General features: G+C 38.1%; 1 protein-coding gene across 3 annotated transcripts in view; it reads right to left on the bottom strand.

The window, feature by feature from the left end:
• XRCC5 (X-ray repair cross complementing 5) overlaps positions 1-20,994 on the bottom strand; it is a 103,999-nt gene extending 83,005 nt beyond the window's left edge. Inside the window, exons 1-9 of one of the 3 annotated variants that reach the window (XM_037849507.1) lie at positions 20,909-20,994; positions 16,677-16,790; positions 13,609-13,792; positions 12,674-12,722; positions 11,591-11,713; positions 8,404-8,595; positions 4,987-5,101; positions 3,636-3,774; positions 773-885 (exon numbers count right to left, since the gene is read on the bottom strand). In XM_037849507.1, the coding sequence (XP_037705435.1) occupies positions 773-885; positions 3,636-3,774; positions 4,987-5,101; positions 8,404-8,595; positions 11,591-11,713; positions 12,674-12,722; positions 13,609-13,792; positions 16,677-16,790; positions 20,909-20,929 (1,050 nt within the window). In that variant the 5' untranslated portion in view covers positions 20,930-20,994. Of the gene's footprint in view, positions 1-772; positions 886-3,635; positions 3,775-4,986; positions 5,102-8,403; positions 8,596-11,590; positions 11,714-12,673; positions 12,723-13,608; positions 13,793-16,676; positions 16,791-18,874; positions 18,917-20,821; positions 20,842-20,908 lie in introns of those variants that run through there. The other 2 variants (XM_037849508.1, XM_037849506.1) reach the window with 2 other exon arrangements.
• Positions 20,995-22,067: the final 1,073 nt, after the last annotated feature.

Here is a 22,067-nt window from a genome sequence, read left to right as displayed (position 1 = left end):
AAATTTAGTGTACTGACTAGATATTTATTTTCATTATAGTTCTTTCTTGTTTTTTTTTAGAAACAACCAAAATCCCTTTAGTCCCTAAGCTACAGGGCCTGGGCAAAATACACATTAAAAGATATACTTTATACTTATTAATTACAATTCCTCTCTTTGGTTGCCTACCACAGACGATTTAATTTGTGATTTAATTCCCTAAGCTCTCTGGGAATCTTTTAATAACCACTTCTAGGGTAGTATAAGGTATCTGATGGCCCTCAGTGAATTGTTGCAATGCTGCATTTCCCACTGTGCCCATTTTGTGTATCTATGCATCGGTGTCTAAAAAACATATGACCCGTGAATAGGTTTCATATCCTAGAACTCTATGCTGGGAGTGAAGAAGAAGGGTGGCTAGCATAAATCAACAATATTCTAAGAGTTCTGTGGTCGTGCAAAACCCAGCCAGCCCTTCATTCTTCCAAATATTCTGTTAACAATGTAAAGAACTGAATCCTGTTTCAGTTCTGAATCCTGAACTCTGAAGGCCAGAAAAGCCAAGAAGTGACTTTTAACTGAATCCATTCTTCCCTTAAATTCTCTTCATCTTGGTTTTTCTTCCCAAAGAATCAAAGATGCAACACTAATACCCAGCCTACAGTTTGGAAAAACTAAAAGTGAAGTAAATATATACTGTAAATAAAAGGACTGATCAAAAGCATACCATCTGAAGTAAAAACTAGGAAAAAGCTTATTTATTTTGTTCACAATTATAGAATAAGTACTGTACCTGAGAAGATCTACAAAATCCCAAAACAGAAAAGCACTTTCCTTCTGATTTATATTTCATTTGTTCCTCATCCACTTTAGAAAAGGGAACTATATCACTTCCATAGCGGAACCCTAAAGAACAAGAGAAGAGCATCTGTTAAGCATATGGGGCCTCGTTTTCTACAAGCTGAAATTAGTTCCACGCATACATTAACAATACATTCACACTTCAGAGCAAGCCTCCATATATTATTCTCTGGAATCAAATTAGTACCCCTTGTGATCAATGGGGAAAACGAAGCAGCAGATACACAAACAACATATATATTATAGAGACAATTAAAATCTAATTCATGTTTATGTAGCACCTTCTGCAATCTAGTTACCTTAATGATTACCCAGCCTAGAAGAACAAAGTAAATGCAATGTACTAGTTATCCTCCCAAGATAAACCATGATTGACTAAAGTACAAGCATGATTTGTAAACATAATAACAAGAACACATTTATTCAGAAATCTGGAGACCCACAGAGAAAAATGCCCATAGGAAATTTTCAGAACAAAACATTTCCCAAAACGCATACAAATACCCAATGGAAGAAGCCCAAACTCTTCTTCTATTTAGAAATGTTCAACTGATAGATAACCTGAGTATTTTTCTACATTTAAATTAATTTGACTTTTGAGATTTGATTGTATATTTTCTTCTTTTTAATTACTTAGGGTATTTATAAAAATATAGACTCATGGCTTCTAAAAAACTTTCTAATCCTGTGCCATAGCCTCTGTTCTATAAAAGACCTTTCCCCTTCAATATACATTACCTTACCTGTTTGGTAGAGAAGGATCATCAAAATACAAGCATTCTGGCCTTAGGTAAATGGAAAGAAAAAGCAAATTGCTCTTTACACTAAGAAATGAGGAAACTAGTGTGTCTGGGGAAAAATTCTGTGATCTGGTGATTATTTGTTCCTGTCAGTCTGTTGATGTTGTCAAGTATTTAATCAAAAAGAAACACATTTCTATTTCCATATATGTCTTTTAAAAACAGCTGGTGCAAAAAAACAAAACAGAAATTCTAGAAAAAATTTAACAGTAGGGAAATGTATAGCACATGATTAAGAGTGGTATCTAAATCAAATATTTTTCATAACTTTTCTCTGTCATCAGTCATCTTACTTGAAAAATTTAACAGAAACTTGAAAATTCTAATTAAGACTGTCATGTTCTTTCATTCATCTACTTGAAGAGCGAATAATTCTAACCTCTGTGCATTGCAAAAAGCAAAAGTTATATAACACATAACCATATTCTTTTGCCCAAGTGTGTATATTCATCCCTCTGTTTAAGAAAGAAGACTGTATATATTAGGATGTGGAAGACAGATGACAGGCAAAGGAACTACAAAAAGGTAAGGGAGAAAAACTATACTTCTACCGTATTACAATTTTTAATTCCTCCCTCTTCATTTCCTTACCAATAAACTTCTTTTTTCCCCTAAGACAACCAGAGCTGCTTTCTTTGCTGGCAACCCAAAGAACTGGCACCCTCATCTCCACTTCCTTCTCTTTCCAATCCTTCCTACACCCACCTGTTATATTAATCTTCCTAAATCACAGCACCAGTAATGACATTCTGCTCTTTAAAACTATAAACATTCCACACTGCTTTCAAATTAAATATAATTCTTCAGTTGTCTTTCAAAGTCTTTCATAATTCAGTATAGTATGTAGAAATACAATCTCTGAAGTAAGACAACTCTGAGTCTGAGTTCTGGTTCTCCTAGCTGTGAGCTGTGTGACTCTGAATAAGTTAATGATCATCTTTCAGCCTCAATGTCCTTACATGTAAAATGGAATAACAAGAGTGCCTACTTCATAAGGTCACTGTGAGGATTCAAAGAGAAAATGCAGGGTTTCTACTAGATACTGTCCTCGAGAACTAATCTGTATTTGCCCAATAGGTCAATCTGACTAGACTACTTGATTAGCAAGCAATGGAGTCATGATTCTGATCTAGGTCTGACCACAAAATTCAAGTTCTTAACCACACAATACTGCTGAATTGATTGGCTACATTCTTCACTTAATCTGCCAAGGGAAAGCAAGGAATCGTAACTACTACTGTCTATACCCACCCACCCCCAACACACAAACATATACAAACAATGAGATACAGTGTCACAGATGAAAGGATTTTTTTCAAGGTTGGCAAATTAAAACTACACTGAGTAGTATGTAGCCTGGCAATAAATTTATCTAAAGAAACTGGTTGCTATCTTAACTATCACATAGTATCTTAGAAGTTTAGTTCTTGAACATTCAGACACTCTCAACCGGTTTCTAAGGCCTTTGGACAGAAATGCCATTTAGACATACAATTAAGTGCCCAATGGGTATGATATATGAAGTACAATTTTTAAAATCCTAGTGAATATAAAGCAATGTAACAAACAAATAATTTTTCTTGTCCTCTAAATTAACTTAACGGAGCATGTCTAGCAGGAAACAGAATAACCACCATGGAAGTGGGAGAAAAAAAAAAAGTAAACAAAAAAGCTTGCTTCAGACATATTACTACAAGTATTCTCCTAGCTAGTGAGTTTCAAACTTTAAAATCAGCCAATTATGAAGTCCTGCTGCTTGGGACATTTAAAACTCACAGAGACAGAACATCGAGTATACTCCTGGGAACTATCCTGCCTAAGACCTAATAGGCGACCTAAAGGTTTTTTTACCTAGTGTCTCATTATTCCCTCAAATCACTGTCTCTGTAACTGGGGGAAATATCGCTAAACAATAATAATACAAATCCTAGCCTGCCTCATAACACCTTAAAGAAAATCTCTGTTAGGTAAAAGTGAAAATTCTTACTGGCATACCTTGAATAGTATCTTCTTTTGGAACTTCAGTTTCATCATCATCATTTAAGCAATAAACTGTTTCTTTTTGTATATCTTCTTTTTTTAGGGATCTTGCATCCACAACTGACCAAGTCTTTCTAACTTTTTCCTGTAGAATCTTATCTCCAAAAAAAATTAAGGGAAAACAAGAAAAACTAGTGATTTTGATTGACAGAAGAAAAGCTAATAGACACTCCAGTTCACAGACAAAAATCCAGAACAATTAATCACATTACATTGTTTTCTTTGCTCTTGCCTATTATGGAAATCTTACTTTATTTCACAACAGGATACACAGGATAATTCCCTCTACATTTCATTTTACTCCATAAAGAAATATTAATATTTTGTACACACAAACACTTTTTATACAAAGCCCTCAGACTACTATAAATTAACTCAAATAATGAATTCCAACTAAGAAGATAGACCATGTATTTTGCTATCAGTTTTCCAATAGGAAAGGGACAGCAATCTTTCAGTAGTCAGAAATCAATAAAGAAATTTGAAAAGGATGTCATAATAAAGAAGAAAGGGAGAAGGCTGTTTTCTCATTCCTAGGGATACTATTCTAGTCCTTGATGAAACCTGAAATAAATTAAAACTATCCAATGTTTTCATGAACATACCACATGTTTTGGAATTAAGTCTTTGAATATACAAAAAACACCTGAACATATAAAAACATGCTTTGTATATTTACTTTGTACATTTAAAGAAAAAAAAAGGCAAGGAGGCTCAAATGGGGGCATGGATCAGACTTCAACTCAAGACTGGAACTTCATCAAATAATCACCGAAAGCAATTCATTTTTGAAAGCATATTATGAACTCATATACATATGTTACATATGTAACATATATACATATGTTAAAAGATAATTACAACCTATCATTTTTTGTTATTTCATAGATGATGTTACTATCAGATCATTAATAACTAAATTAGGTATAACTGAGTCTCCAAAACTCTGAACTTCTTAAATGGTACATATCCATATTTCTGCTATGATACTATAAGGGCACAACTTAATGCACTTCATTTTATCTCTTAAAAAAAAAAAGGCCTGTAAGTCATGGTTAACTCTCAATCATGTATGGAGAGAAAGAAGAGGGAGTCAAACTCTATTATATTACAGACAATTCTTAAAACTTCCTCTTCTAGCATGCCTTTTACAAAGACCCTAAATAGAGATTAAATGAACAGGGAGAGCAGCTAGAGAAGCAGTAATTATGGTACTGATTAACCCACACATGAATTGTCAATTCCTTATGTAAGCATATCTATTTGTAGGATACATTTTAAAAAATAATTTGTATCTACCACTTACCGACTTATAGGCCACAATCTTTATAGACAAATTGGAGCCAATGGTCAGTTGACAGAGCCAGGGCATGCAACTCCTCTTAATTTTCTTAAAGACGCAAAGTTGTCGCAGACTCTCTCTTAATAAAGAAAAATATATAAAGAAAGAGATAATTTTTAAATGTTAACATACCAGATAGATGATTCATTTAGTTTTCTAGAATGAGAAATGAGCTGCTATTGATCATAAAGAAAGGAACAGCAGGAAACGGCAGGAAAATGACAACCACAAGTTGGAAGAGAGCCAGAATACAAGTGAGGTGGTTCAGGAGGAAGAGAGAGTTAAATTACTTCATGGCCAGGTAAAAATGAAGACCTCTATTTTACCCTATACAGTCTTTTGTTTCCACTCAGTGGTTCTTAACTTTAGTTCAGGACCGAGGACACCTCTGAGAATATCATGAAAGCACATTCATAAATGAGTTTGCTAACAATATAATAGCTGTACCAACTCCCTGGAAACCATGTACCTGAGGATAAGAACCCCTGCTCCAGGACATCAAAGGGTGGGTACCGTCCTATTATATCACTGCTCACAACTCTACAATTCATTGGTTAGTTGCAACTCTCTAAAAAGAGATCCTATGCTTTATATGCAAGCAATAGAGAAAGTTAAATAAAGACTATCCACTGGATTAAGGAACTGAGTAATTCATATCCAGCCTAAAGGTAAAGAAGATAACTCTAGGTTTCTTACTAGGGGGGTTGGCAGTGAGCGGGGAGAAGGGAGCAAGCACAATACAAAGAATGCTACTTCACCTGAACAAAAGTAAAGAAGACTGTATTTTATCTGGCCCCTAATTAAACACAACAGTTAAGAACAGTGAGATATCAAGAGATCCCAATTTTGAGAAACAGTTTACAACAAGTGGTAGATACTCTACCTGCATCTTTCTCCAAAGCTTATGGTACATTTTGATTGTGGATTTGTTAGGGAATGAATGCGTGTGAACCAGGTGTGCTGGTTTGGATGTATTATGTCCCCCAAAGTGCCATGTTAAAGTCTTTAATGCAATTTTGTGGGGGCAGGGTATTAGTGTTGATTAGGTTGGAATCTTTGGATTAGGTTGTTTCCATGGAGATATGACCCACCCAACTGTGGGTAATACCTTTGATTAGATTGTTTCCATGGAGGTGTGGCTCCACCCAATCAACATGGGTTTTGATTAGTTTACTGGAGCCCATAAAAGTTCAGACAGAAGGAGCTCAGAGCTGCAGCCGAGAGAGACATTTTGGAGATGGCCATTGAAAGCAGACTTTTGCTAGTCCAGAGTTTGCCTGGGAAAAACTAAGAGAACACTCCCAGATGCCTAGAGAGAAACGTCCTAAGAGAAAGCCATTTCGAAACCAGAACCCTGGAGCAGATGCCAGCCACGTGCCTTCCCAGCTAACAGAGGTTTTCTGGATGCCATTAGCCTTCCTTCGGTGAACTTATACTCCTGTTGATGCCTTAGTTTGGACATTTTCCTGGCCTTCAGACTGTATATCTGTAACCAAATAAACCCCCTTTATAAAAGCCAATCCATTTCCGGAATTTTGCATAACGGTAGCATTAGCAAATCGGAACACCAGGTCTGCCATGTCTCATAGGACAGACATTACTGGTTCAAGCAGGAGTCAGGACTAAAACCATAACAAGGTTTAGATTCTGTTCTGGGGGAAGTTCTAAGGACCAGTGTCCAAATATATCACCTGAGAACAACTGGATCAGTTCTGCAATAGATGTGAATCTTCCCAAATAGAAGTCAAGTTGTATTCCTAAGATATTCTATAAGGTGATAAATCTAGTCCAGCACTATCCTATACAACTTTCCTGCAATGAAGGAAATGTTCTTTTTCTATCTGTGTCTGTGCAACAGGTTAGTCATACTAACCATACATGGCTACTAAACACTAGAAATGTGGCTAGTGTGACTGAAGGAATGAAATTTTTTATTTTATTTAATTTTAATTTGTTTAAATTTAAATAGCCACATATGGCTTTTGGCTACTGTACTGGATGGTGCAGTTCTGCTTGATACCTTCATAGCAGACCTAAATTTAAAGTAGCTTCAAATTCCTAGGACAATGCTTAGTCATGCTATGCTACAGGAAAAAAGCAAAACAAAACAAAAACTTCTTTAATAGTAATTGCATTGCCCTATAATTTTTCTTTATGATATCATGCTTAATATGTTAGCTTAAGACATATATCCCCACATTAAAGCAAGCCATGTCCAAATCTGAGAGGTGTAACTTAGGAACACATATTTGCATTATGACTACAAACCACTTTATGGGATTCCTTTGGCAACCCCTTGTGAAATCACAAGTCCATTTCCAAAACTTCCATTTACCTACCTTGAATGGTTCAAAAAAATTATTTTAAAATTATTTAGAAAATCAAGATGTACTGCTTGTCAATTATAGCCCCACAGAAATATTTGAAAATTGTAGCTGAGAAAAAAATTTAAATAGCTATGTGCTGTAGCTACTAAAAAAAATTCTAATTCTTGAAACTTGACTTCAATTAAGAACTTGGCATAAACTACCTGTGTTTTATGTATTTATTGATAAACTGGAAATGATTAATGAATATCAAGAGATGTTATCCTGAGAATTTGAACCTGCACAAGCCATATGCTTGGAAAAGTATCCTATTTCCGCTTTTACCAAACACATGCTATTGCTTTTACCAAACACATGTCCCCCAACACATGCCGTTCTAGATGTGATTGATCCTCGCAGGTTCCTTGCTCAAAATAAATGCATGTCCAATCCCAGCTAAGATAATACAGATAAGGGAGATGGTCTCTCCCATAAGTGGAAGGTTGAATAAAGCCGTTTGCCTTACATGGTACTTCAGGGCTTTCGTATTTCTCAAGTCATTTTACCTTTACAACACCTTCATGAAGTAAGTAGGCTAGGAATTCTTTACACTTTGGAATTTTAGTTTTTAACCTAAACAAAACAGTTTGCAACCAAAAATTTTTAAAAATCACTATACCATAGAATGCTGCCTCCTAAAACCTAAATCAGAAAGTAAGTCAGATCTGACACCACTTTTTTATAATCAAGAATTTTTTTTTGTAGGCATATGAAAAGAAAGGCCCAATAAATACGCCCTGAGCTTGGCATAAAGAAGGAAACCTACTGCTTTATCTTTTGCATTTAACTTCAAATCTTTCGGGTTATCTCTGTATTTCAAACTTCAGTGACACAGACCTGGAAATAAATCAGACACCTTGTGCTAACCAAACACACTGTAGTGTGCCATTTATTTAATAAAAATCAGATTAACTGCTAATTAAAAAGTGTCCCAAAAAGCATTAGAGAATCTTTGATCAAAAGAGACATTTATAGGGGTAAAACTGAAGTTGTAAGCAATGTTTTCACTCCCTACCTAAAGGAGTAAATTTCATCCAGCCCATCTTCACCTTCTAAAGACATCATCACCTTCTTCACCATCTGAATACCTTCTTTTTGCTGCTGAGTAATTTCTTTTTGAGGAAAGGAAGATCCATGTTGGTCCAAACTCAAGTTGCTATCTCCTCTGTCCCCAGTTCCATCTTCCTTGCCAATTTGGAAAGGCAAACTGTCAAGAAAATATCAGCAGTAGTTAAGAAGCTATGCTCTGAGGTCAGACAGTAAATCGGATTCCAATCCTACGACTATCATTCACTACCTATGTGAAAATAGGTTATGTCAGTCAACCTTTCTGAGCTTCAGCTTTTTATCTGTCAAATGGCACTTATCTCTCTTAGCTAATCCTCTTTTGCAGTTTCAAGTAACAAAAAGCTCTTTGACTTGGTAAAAATGGGAAACTTACTGGTTTAATAACCAAATAACTGAAAGTACAGGGTTGCCCATAATATTAGAGATGACCAGACCCAGGATTACAAACATCACAAGGATTATATGATCCTTGTACTCTCTGTCTCTCTCCATATCTCATCTTCACTTCTCTTTATGTGCCAACTCTCTCAGACTGGCTTCTCCACACTTTCAAGTTCATATTTGCGCAACTCCACCACTGAGAGTGTCTGAATGTTCAACTGTCTAGTCTCTAGCTCAAAAAACCAAGAAAGGGTTCTGCTTAGCCCACATTAGGTCATAAGTCCTATCACTTGGTCAATCAATGGTAGCCTAGGCCCAGATCTCAAAGATGACAGCCCTCATTCAAATCACAGGCTAGAGTTCAGGAAGGAATGCTTCCTTGGAAAGGCTACTCTAGGCAAACCAAAAAAAAAAAAGTCCACCAATGATTTCCTCAAGGTTATCATAAGGATTAAATAAGAGAATGTATATAAATTCTTAAAACTCAAATACTGTTGTTATTGCAGATATTGAATTCCTAGTCAGAAATCACCTAATTGCTAGAAGTAGGTAAAACCCAATTTTGATCTTGTATCTCACTTCAGTTGTTTGACTGAAATGAGACTAAAACTAGACAGGGATTAACAGTCATGGAAATATTCAATAATCAATACAAAAGTCTTAAAATAAACCAACCACACATTTTATGATAATGTTCTACATGGCACTTTATAATGTTTTCATTATATGTTAGATAGATATATATGTTAGATAGATAAAGATTTCTATCTCCATTCTCTAAAAGAAACTGAGGCTACACAGAGGACATAATCTGGCCAAAGCTAATATAGCTAATAGGCGATGGAGCAAAGACTCAGTCACCTTATTCAAAGGATAAGGTTATTTCCACTATAGTACACTACCTTACTTTGTCCCTGGAAAATCAAATGGCTGAATTCTGCAATCTTTTCAATTCACCCAAAATTACCTGTTGGTCACCTCTATGTGAATGGTTATTTTTAAAGTTGATTTCACTACCATTCTATTTGCTGTAATTAAACTAGGGCTTTCTGTTTAACTTTTTTCTAAGCATAGTTAACACAATACATTTGCATGTCCTGTATCACCTATCAGATGCTAAGCTTCCAGAGAACAGGGGATGGCATATAGGGCTTGTGTCAATTTACTGCTGCTTCCATAGTTTCAACCAGGAAGAAGGGAAGAATTACATGAAAAAGAAAAAGTTAGGAAGTTATTCTAGAAGAGGTTTAAAAGCAGTTCTTTTTAACCTCATTAAATCAGAAATTAACTTTCTCAGTAGTCAGTAGAAGAAACTAAAAAATACGTCTAAGAAACAAGCCTACTCAGGGCACAGTGCTTCTTTAGGTCACTGGTATTTTTTAGTCCAAGCAGAATAATCAATCATACATGGGCTACACCAAACAATAAAATCACAAGCTCAACATTGTGTTTTGGAGTTTTGTAGTGCAGGAAGACTATTACCCAAGAAAAAAAATACATCTTGTCAAATAACAAGTAGAAGAGGAGGCTAGACTCCCTCTGCAGCAACCTTTACTGTATTTTCACACACAAAAAAAGCAGCCCTTTAAAATGACATTGACAGAAATGCAGTATGCTTCAACCATGTAAAGGCATGCTGAGATTATGAACAAGAACAGAAGCTGAACTGGACTTCTGAAGTGCTAAGAAAATCTCAACTCAATAAGAAGTGAAGTATCATTTAGAAAGTACTTAATTTCTCTGAAGTACCATCTTTGTATCAGCTCAATGGGTTATCCTGAACTATTTTTCCACAGTCCTACAGAAAGGAGATGCCCCTCAGCAGTATTAAAGAGGTATAAACATGAAGAAGAGGTTCTTAATTCCCCATGGCAGATATTTTGAAGTTAAAGGCCTACCACTCTGAGCTGGAGGCTTGGTAGAGCTCTCAATCCGAAAAAGAAGTGTCCCCAGAAGATCTAATAATTCAATTTCCTATACCATCACTCTGCTTTCAAGAAAACCAGGACAAGAAATAGGTTTCAAATGTAGCAGGAAAGACTAGGTAGTGAGAAGAACTTTCTGTTAGGGATATATGATAGAGAAAGTAAATGTCTGGAGGGAAAAATACAAGGTTTTGTTTTGGTGGGGTTGCAATGTAGCTCACTCCCCTCAAAGTTGTGAAATACTATTTTCCCCCTGAAATTATATACCTCATCTCTAAATATACATTAACAAATTACATTTTATGTGTGTGTATACACATCCCATTTTGTTCCTAAAGTAATAAAATACTTTAGATCTGAAGAGTCAAAAATAAACATTCTATACATTTAAAATGATTCCCAAGTTGACATTCCTCTCCACCCCAACAAAATATATCATCTGAAGTACAGAGTTCTCTTGAGCTGTTTAAGAAAAGAAGCCATCTATCAATCTACTAAGTGTTTGCGTCAAGTCCTCCGTGCAAGGAGATGAACAGTACATCCTCAAAAGATCTATAATTCCCAATTTAAACAAACTGTCTGCTACTGAGCTGCTTTGCCATACTGTGACTTTCATCTCTTTATCAATAAAACTCAGGACAATTCCTGACACACAGAGAGTAATCAGTAAATGTTTTCTGAGTAGCCAGTCATCTGACAGACTTCAACTCAGAACAGAGAGCAAGGACTCCTGTAAACAAAGAACTCTTAAGGAGTCTTACTCAGTGCATTCTGCACTCATTACAACATCACAGGATTTGTCTACAAACATTATTCTTATGATCTTACAAGAATTGCAGGGAGATTCCAGACTTCTTTAGGTTATAAATTATAATATCCAGCTGATCTTTGCTGAATGGGCTGCTGAGGTCAGTGAATACTTCAATATGCCTCTTCTCAAACTTCTTTCCTCTAAAAGAGAGAGTTACGACATGAAGAAATCATTCTTCAGAATTAACTTTGTACAAATTCAAATATACTTTGTCACTGAGCAGAGAGAGGCTAAGGAATGAATCTAGATACAGTTAAAAACTTATTGTTGCTGCTCAGTTAAGTTCCTAATAAACACATAAAAAATAAACACATACTTTTAAACATCTTGAGTGAAATTTGTGAGCATTATAGAATATTACGTCCCTAATTCCCTAACTCTAAACTTCACCTAAAGATGTGATCACCAAGACTAAAAAAGATCCTTTCCAGAAAGCCTTTCCACAGGCAGAATGTAAACAAGGAACTCTACCAGTATACTACTATTTCAGCCTTGCAAGCATTCACTTTCCAAATGCTCTGCTGATTACATTCACAGGGCTAGAAACAGGATTTTGCAGAGACTGTGAGATATGATAATACATATTTGGCCTGGTATTTTACTGCAGTTGCTTATGATTTTCCTAACAGGCAAGGGATCTGTGTTTATGTGTGTATGTGTATGTGTGTACGTGCACGCGCACGTGCATGTGCATATATTCAAAGACATTTTCAAGGCACGGTAATTAAAGAAGTAATGAATTAGGAACCTTGCTCAAAGTTACTATACACTTAATTTCAATTACATATGGATCATACCACTTACTTAAAAAAAAAAATTCCTGGTAATTAGCTTACATCAAACAGGAAAGAACTTGAAACAAGGCAAATGCTTTTATTTCTCCCAGAGAAATTCCCACCAAGTATAGCCCTTCCTTTTTCATAAATTAAACCTTAAAGAAAACAGAAAGGTTGAACTGAACCATTGAATATTGCCAAATGTTTGTTTAGCCATGCAAGCATGCTGCCTGATTAACAATGGTTCACAAAGCGCACTGATTACATCAATCCATAGTTTTTATAAAAAGCTCATTTTCAATTCTCTTCAGCAGAAACACTCACACAGTATCATGTTGAATCACATCCATGCACACAATGAGTGCATCCAGGACTTGGCTAGTTAAGGGCAGAAGATACCAAAGAATCCCTTTACCCCAAGAATATACAATTTTCCTCCCAGAAGTGCTGGAATTATGGACACTGGGCTGACTATGTGACAATCTAAAAGTACTTGCCCAAGTGCCCTTCGTCCAAAGTTTTATTTCATTAGTATATATTCACATATGCTACGTATCAAAGTATACATCCTGACACATAAAGCTAAGAAAAATAAAGAAAACCCAAATCTAATCTTACACTTTCCATTCATTTAATAACAAGTTATGATACCATTTTGCAGTCTTAAGAACCCATTTTTTGGTGAACACAGTCTATTCTTAAGTATGAAATGAGCTGCACTGTAGCATTTCCAAGTCACTCTCACTACAACAGCACCTCCCAGTGGTCAGGGATGGCATTACCAATTGTCTGGAAAAATAAAAAGAGTAACTCCTTAAAATTAGGGGGCCTGTGGAAGAAACTGGAAATCTCAGTTTGGATTATGAACTTGATTTTAGGTACAAAAGCATCCCCCATTTGGAAAAGGGTGGAGAATGCTAATGCCTTACTTTCTAAAATATTTCTCGACCTCCAAACACTTCTAACCATAACCACCACCAAACCCTCTACACGTAGTCAAAACCAAAGATACCCCACAATTTCTTCCCCTTCCTATTGCTCCTAACCTCTCAGTAACCAGATCACTAGCACAGAGAATGGGAAAATGATTGAAGAGCCTGGTGCCCAGGCACCACACTTCATTAATTTCACATTAAATCCTCAGAGCCAAAAATAGCCATTTACTCATAGCTGGGTTCTGAAACAGCTTCTCCAAACTGAACTATGACTCCACAGATTAAAGAAAAAATTTTAAGTCTTCTCTGGCTGAAAAAGGATACAGTCAGCTTGTTGAGAACCTGGTTGGATTTTGCTTTCAATATCCATCAGCAAATCAAAATCTGGTAGCATCAGGTGTCTATGAACTGTGATGTTCTGATACTGATCCTCACTAGCAAGGGTATTCTCAGTGCCATCTGTACCAAACAGGACTAAAGCAATCTCATCCTTGCTCTCAGCAAACACCTAGAGAAGAATGTTAGAGAGTTAAAAACCATATTGGAACAAACTAGAAGCCATCAGGTATCTAACCTTCAGGAAGTAGGACAATCATACCTCCCCACGGTGGATCCCTTGGGCCACTGCCAATAATAGCACATGGGCCCCATGGACAATGACATTTCCTAGGTTCTAAGCAGACTTTTCCATTGACTACAGGTCCCATCCTTCATTTCAGCACACGTTGGGGTGGAGGGATAGGGAGGGCGCTAATGGTTCTTGCTGACTTCCAGCCAAATCAGATTCTAATTCTCAATGAAAACATGGAAAATCTGAAATGATTTTTAGCCTACCTTTCAGGAACGACTAGCCAAGGTTTAAGTTTTCCAGGGATTAAAAAAAAAAAAAAAATGCCACTTCAGACTCTGTCTCAACCATTCCACTTATAGGTTTGTGCGTGTGTGTGTGTGTGTGTGTGTGTGTATACACACACACCTATACACACACACACAAGAATTCTTGTACATGTACACAAGACAATGGACAAGAACATTCATTCCAGCACTGTTTATTATAGGACACAACTGGAAACAAACTATCAGTCAACAGGAGAAGCCAAAAATACATTGCAGAATATTTATGCAATGGAATATCACACCCCAGTAAAAATGAAAACATTTGAGTAATACTTATCAACATAAAAATATTAGGTTGAGAAAAAAATAAGTTATGGAATTATGTATACAGTAGAATACCATTTATATACACTTTTGAGAGCTTCATACAATACCATATATTATTTATGAAGAATATTATGAATAAATATACTTTTAAAAGTATAAAATATGCATGATAACGATTACTACCAAATTTTGAGGGAAGGAGGGGAAGAAAAGGGAAGAAAAGGATCGGAAAGGGACACAGGGGGGCTTCAAGTGTACCTGTAACATTTTACGTTTTAAGGAAAAAAGGAAAAAGAAATGAAACAAAAATTTTAAAACATTAGAATTGTATAGCAACAGGCAATAGGAAAACAGGTTTCCATTTTATTGTTCTGTTATTTGTCTCCTTTATGAAACGTTTCATAATAAAATGTAAGAATAACAAGTAGTGTCAGACACGACAAACAGTGTCATTCCCACCTAAGTACTACCATGAGCCTTTTACTTTGATGGGGTAGAATGCTGCATGGGGAGAGGATGAATTACAATCATTCTTCATTTCTGTTGGTCTGTTAATTTCTCAAGTCTGTTAACAACTCCAACTATAATTCCAGCTGTATGTGGAGCAAACGTCCCAGCCACTGGGGTTCAAACATATCTAGAGCACTAGAGGAGCAGGCCAGTAAAAATTCTGCCTCCTTGACAAGACTGCATCTCAAAGCAAAGTACTCCTGCCTCAACAACGAAACCTCAGCATGGGAGGGGAGGAAATTTCGAGTGCAGTATGGAACTTTCACCAGATTTTGTCTCCCAGCTTTTCCGATTCACTCACTCTCATGGAAAGGGCAAACCCCCCCCCAAAAAAAAAAATTTTAAATGTACTGTTTTTCAGAAAGGAAGGGAGGGAGGGAGGGAAAATGTATACATTAGGGCACAGCAGCATTTTTGAATGTGATCAACAAATTATTATAACTGAGAAGGGGGTTAGAATCATTTTCTTCTACTTTGACACCTCAAGGACTCGAGGTCATTGAATTTGTGAAAAGCTAGGATGACCACTGGGAGGTAGCAACACCCAGAGGAAATGGAAATATCCAAAAGAAACAGCAGACAGGTCAAGCAGGAACCAAAGTAACAGTGAATGAAGCAGGACCTCATGAACCTAGCACAACGGGCAGTCATACCAAGTGGAAGGGCAGCAATAATAACAGCTAACACTTACACAGTGTTTACAAAATGTCAAGTACAGTCCTAAGCACTTTATATTAACTCTTTTATTCCTCAAAACAACCCTATGAAATAGGTTCTATTATTTTCTCCCATTTTATACATGGAAAATGGAGGCACTGTGGTAGGTAGTCTCCAAGATGGCCACTGGCCATGCTGTCTCGCCCAGTATATGCAGAATACTCCTTATAACAAGAGAACAATTCTTCTCCCTTGAATCTGAGTGGACTTAGTGACTTGCTTCACCAAAGTCATCTACTTGGAAGTGACTGTCTGGGATTTCTAAAGCTATGTTATAAGAAGCCATGCAGGGTCTCTTTGAATGGTCACTCTTGGGATACTTCCTCTCACAACTAGCTGCCATATGGTAAGAATCCCAAGCTACCTGGAGAGGCCACATGTAGATACTCTGGTGGACAGCCCCAACTGAGCTCCCAGCAGAAAGAAGGCATCAACGACCAGCCATGTAAGCGAGCCATCTTGTATGTCCAGCCCAGTTGAACTTTCAGAAGACCCCAGTTGCAGCCACCATCTGAGTGAACCTCATGAGGGGCCCTGAGCGAGGCTAACCCAGATGAGTTCCACCACCCCACAGAACCATGAGACAATTTTTTTTAATGCTGTTTTAAGACAGGAAGTTTTATCTATCCAGCAACAGATAACTGGAATAGGCACAAAGAAGTTGAATGGCTTGCCCAAGATTAAGATGGTAAGTAAACACAGCAGAGCAGATATTCAAACCCAGGCCTTTTGTCTTCAGGGACTGTACTTCTAAACATTACTTTATCCTGTCTCTTGTTTCTGATAAAAACTGTAGTATCCAGTAGAGAGGCCAGAATAAGGAAAGAAAAAAAAATCAGACTCTAGTGGTAACTGGACTTACATGTGAGTACATGTAAGAAAACCCCCAGATTTCCAAAAACACTGAGGCTGGTTGTTATAAGGAGGCTGGTCTCTTACATTAGTAGACGGAGGCACAGTTAAAACATGGGTTACAAACTAAAGGCCAATCTGAAACCTACCTGTTGCTGTACAAACATGGTCATCACCTTCTTTGCTTGTTCAAATGGGGATTCTTCACCAGGAAAAGAGTTACTCATGGCAAAGCCCACATCCATACATAGCACCACAGCTGCCTAGAAACAAAGTCCCAAAGAGTGTTCAAGAAAAGGTTAATAACAGTCATAGGGACAGATAGATGAGAGATATGGCCATTGCTTATTTCACTCACAGAACCTGAACTGATATCTGGGAAAGGGGTGGTAGAAGTGGGATTTTCAATGTTCTACATAAAGAATGTCTATAAAACATACATATTTTCATTATGGAGAACACTTAAATAGTCCTGATACTTTCCAGAAGCTAGAAGCTAGAAAGTATCAGCCAGGAAAAAAGCATGTTCAAGGTAGCTGCTGCTCCTTTGGGCTGAATAAAGTCATGGAGAGCAGATCTGAACCTAACCTGCAGGCTGGAACTAAGTCCAGCCCAGTTGAGCCTAACTTACATCAGGCAAATTGCAGTTGATCTGCAGACCCATAAGTACAAGAATAAATACTTTTGTTGTATGCCACTGGTTTGGGGCAGTTTGTTATGAAGCATTACTGTGGCAATAGTTGACTGCTACAATCTGCATAGGCTAAAATCATGCACCGCAACAATTCAAATCAGTTTGTAAACTGAGGATCTAAAATGAAGGATAAAATATCAAATCTATGCTATTGGGGGACACAGACATGTAAACAAATAATGTCTGGACAATGTTCCATGACAGAGGTATGAACCAAGAATTAAGAGAGAACACAGGAGGGGCACCTACCCAAGACTGGGGGAGGGGAGTAGAGGACAGTTAAGGAGACAGAAAAGCCTTCCTGGATATGATCCTTGGATGGGTCCTAAAAAATGAGCAGGAATCAGTCATATGAACAAAGGAGCTCCAGGCAAAGGAAACCACATAAGGAAAGATAACAAATCATTAGATAGCAATCATGTATGTGAGGGAACTAAGAATAAGGGAAACAAACTTAAAGTAAAAGAGATACATGAAAAGCTCTATACTTGTCATCCAAAATTTACCTGAATAAATACAAGCTGAACTAACAGTAACTCACAATTTCGGGGTAGCTTACAAAATGAGTCAACAGAATAGCATGGCTAAAACACTGCTCATCCCTGCCTCACCCCCGATCCCCAAAACATCTTAGGTTGTATTAACAGTATAGTGAATTCAAGAAAGGAAAAGCAATCTTATGGTGAAAAAAGACTGGACTAGCAATGGAGAAACCTGAGATCTAGTCTCATCCCTATTATCAATTAGCTCTGAGCCTCTCTGTTAATTCAAGGAGGCAGGAGGCAGTTGTTGGACTAAATGGTCCATGCTGATTTGTATCTATTATGTCCCCTACAAAAGCCACGTTCTTTGATACAATCTTGTCAGGGCAGACTTTATAGTTTTTTTGATTGGGGTGGGACATGTGACTAGGTTGTTTCCATGGAGATGTGACCCACCCAACTGTAGGTGAGACCTTTTGATTAAATCATTTCCATGGAAGTGTGACCCCACCCATCCAGTGATTAGTTGCCTGGAGTACTTTAAGAAAGCTTATGGAGAGGAGAAGCTGAGAGACGCATTTCGGAGAGAAGCTAAGAGATGTAATTCAGAGTTTGCCCCTGGGAGAAGTTAAGAGCTCACACAGACCAAGATGCTTGGAGATGCAGACAGAAAGATGTTTGGAGATGTCCAGAGACTGCTCCGGAGAAGCTAAGAGAGGACCTCCAGATGTTTAGAGAGAAACACCCTGAGTGAACAAGCAAAGATGCACAGGAGCTGAGAGAGAGAAGCCAAGAGAGACAGAAGCCTAAGCAAGGATGCACAGGAGCTGAGAGAGAGAAGCTAAGAAAGACAGAAGCCCAGAGACATTTTGGAAAAAGCCATTTTGAAGCCAGAACCCAGAAGCAAAGGACAAGCAGATGCCAGCCACGTGCTTCCCACTAACAAAGGTGTTCCAGATGTCATCGGCCTTTCCTCAGTGAAGGTATCCTCTTGTTGATGCCTTAGTTTGGATACTTTCATGGCCTTAGAACTGTAAATTTATAAACTAATAAATCCCCTTTATAAAAGCCAATTCATTTCTGGTATTTTGCACAATGGCAGCCCTAGCAAAACAGAACACGGTCTAAGGTCTTTTCCAGAATATTGTTTGACTCTGAATGACAGTCTCACCTGTGCTTTGTACTGGTCAGAATACATCTGACAGGCTGTTAGTAGCTCTGAGTATCACACTGTATGAGGAAGACTAATTACAACCAAACATGAAAGGTTAGGGAAGAATCTGGGAACATGTGATGAGAAGAACAGTTGGAAAAAACTGGATATTTGAGCTTGATGAGAAGATTTAGGGAACATGATAGCTCTTTCCAAAGATCTGACAGTTGTGTTATAAAAGGTCCGTAGAAGAGATAACAGGATCAACAGAAGTTACAAGGACCCAATATAATGGGGAAAAAAATGAACACTTAAAAGTAATCAACAAAGGACCTACTGGTTTTCTAAAGCAAAGACTTCCTGATCCTAGAGGTGTTTAAAAAGCCTGGATGAGCTCCTATCAGGCAAGTTACAGATGATTTCTAAATCTGGTTATGTCTCAAGAGTCCAGGTAACACATAAAAAAGAAAGACAATATTAAGTTTTTCCCTAGTTTACAAAGAATTGGACTTCATGCACTAATATTTAGATTTCTAGAGTAAAGGAGCTTATTTAGAGAAAAGAAGGTAATATATTACAAAATTCCTTTGAGAGCAATAAAATTTATATTGAACAGTTTCAATGCCTGAGGATAACAATCTAAAAAAAAAACTTAGAAGCACAAAATATGCCTGCATTTATTTGTTATATATTTACAAAAACTATTTTTAAACCAGAAAACTCCAAGCCAGGGACTAAAGGTCTTCTGCCAGAAATCAGGTATCCAAAAAAAAAAAAAAAAAAAAAAGGCATCAAAAGGTTTCACAATATAGAATTTCTAGTCTGGAAACAGAAGAATGGGCTACACAATATTTCTAGTTCCTTTCTGGCACAAGTGAGAAAGCCAGGAAAGAGAACCTGGATAGCATAACAACCCTTTTCTTCTATATTGTAGCGATTCAAACAGGCTGTTAGAATTTTGCATCAAGTCCATCTGCCATAAACAGTTGCTCCACTAGAGCTACAAAGTTTTCAGCAGCTAAAAGAGGAATAAAAGAGGTGAGCAGTATCATTAGGAGTCTAGAATAGGTTCAAACAACATTTCCCAGCAGGGAGATGGGGGGTGGGGGATGCGGATCAGCTGCTTGAATTCATGCCTTATTCCTGGCAGCACCTTGTTACACATGTTGCAGGTGCCTAGTAAAGCACCTAGCCTAGAGTAGGCACTCAATAAATGTGTTGAATGAATGAAACAACTCCCTGGAACAAAACCTCCCTCTAGGGATCCCTCAGAGACAACTACCATCTCTGCCTATACTGAAAAAAATCATTTTTAAAATTCATTGTAATTTATTTATCTGGGGCACCTAGGATCCCTAGCAACACAGATTCTACGGGAATCTGAAAAACCAAACATCCTGGGTTCAAATCCTGGTTCCACTACTCTGGGGCATGTGATGACTACACTTTTCTATGCCTGTTTTCTCACCTGTAAAATGGGGGTAACAGTTTTCACCTCCCAGGGTGGTTGTAAAGATTAAATGAGATAGGAATGAAGAGTGCCTCACGCAGAATAAGCTTTCGATAAACGTGAGATTAATTACAGAGGTGTAATATGACGCCTTACATTCTACATGCTTCTACACAGCGCCCCTCTCTAAAATGTTTCAACAGGCCTGTGGGGTAGATGCGTGTGACTAACGTCCATTCTTATATAGATAAAAGGAAGAAAACACATCCAAAACAGGCGCAAGTGTAACGGAGAAGGTGGAGTTAGGGGGTTGGAGTGAGATTAGGGGTAGAGAAAGGCGGAATGGGGAAAGAAGCGAGATAAGGAGGGGTTGGAAAAGGAGAGTGGAAAAGGCAGGAGTGAGTAGAGAGTGGGCGAGGCTCCAAACCAGCTCTTCTTAAAAGCATCCCTCCGTCACGGCCCTCCTGATCCAGCCCACTACCAAGATCCTCCCCTCTCTTTCCATTCCCTGGCACCGTTGTGATCTCATGCTTCTTGCTTCAGAGCCTCCCTGTCGGGATTCCCGGCGTGGGCAAGACCCAAACACACGTCTCTCTCTCTACCTTACTCCCCATCCGCGCCATGTTGCCGGTCCGCAGGCGTTTTTGGTCGCCTCTTCCGGGAGGGAACAAGCAGCACCGAATCTCGGTTCCGGCTGACTCGGAATCCGCCTGCAGTGTGAAAATGCCGCTTCCCGCACAGCCTGGAAGGGGCGGGGAAACCGCGCGCCAAAGCTCTGAGCATGCGCAAATTGCCTTCTTTCGGCCCTGGGAGGAAGCGCGTGGTCTTTGAATTGACTTTGTTAACAGCTGTCTATTGCTTCTCGGAAAGCTTTACTTCCCCTTTCCCCCATTGATAGTAATACCTATGCTGGGATTCGGAATTCGGGTTAATTATGAATCAGAAAGTCACTTTATTTCTCCAAGTCTCAGAGTCGTCTTCTGTAAAATGGGGGTTAAGGAGACTATGGATGTAGTAACTTAGAATCAACTCCTGAAAGAGTAGTTTTCTAGGCAAACATGAGTGGGAAGGGCATTCTTCTTTCCAGAGGAAATGGGATGTATAAACGCCTGGAGGCCTTAAACAGCATCTTCCAAAAGTTTAGAGCGGCTCTAGCTTGGAAGTGGGAGGTGAGGGTTAATTCAGAACCCTTGGGTGATTTTTTTTTTTTAAGGCGCTATCATTCCCAGTGCGGGACAAGCTCACCATCTCCTTCCTGAGGGAGGGAGGCAGGCCTAAGCTGTACCTTGCAAAGAAATGTGTATTTTCTATACCAGATATCTTGGTTTGTCTGGGCCGCTGTAACAAAGAACCACAGACTAGTTGGCTTAAACAAGAGCAATTTATTGTCTCACAGTTCTGGAGGCTAGAAATCCAAAATCAAAGTGTTGGCAGTGCCATCATTCCTCTAAAAGAGGGAGAAACTTCTCCATGCCTCACCCATGGTTTGTGGGGGGGGGGGGGGTGGGTGGGCAATCCGTGGTGTCCCTTGGCTTGTGGCCTTATAACTCAGTCTCCGTCACATGGCCATCTCTCGCTCTCTCTGTCTCCAACTCTCTATCACAAGTTTACTCATTATAAGGACACCAGTCATGTTGGATTAGGGCCCACCCTTATCCAGTGTGATGTCATCTTAACCAATAACATCTTCAAAGAACCTGTTTGCAAACAAGTTCACATTCACAGGACGGGTTCGGATGTGAACGTGCCTTTTTGGATCCA

The sequence above is a fragment of the Choloepus didactylus genome, chromosome 9, assembly GCF_015220235.1.
Source record: "Choloepus didactylus isolate mChoDid1 chromosome 9, mChoDid1.pri, whole genome shotgun sequence".
Classification (NCBI taxonomy): Eukaryota; Metazoa; Chordata; class Mammalia; order Pilosa; family Megalonychidae; genus Choloepus; species Choloepus didactylus.
This window is presented reverse-complemented; position numbering and strand designations above follow the sequence as displayed.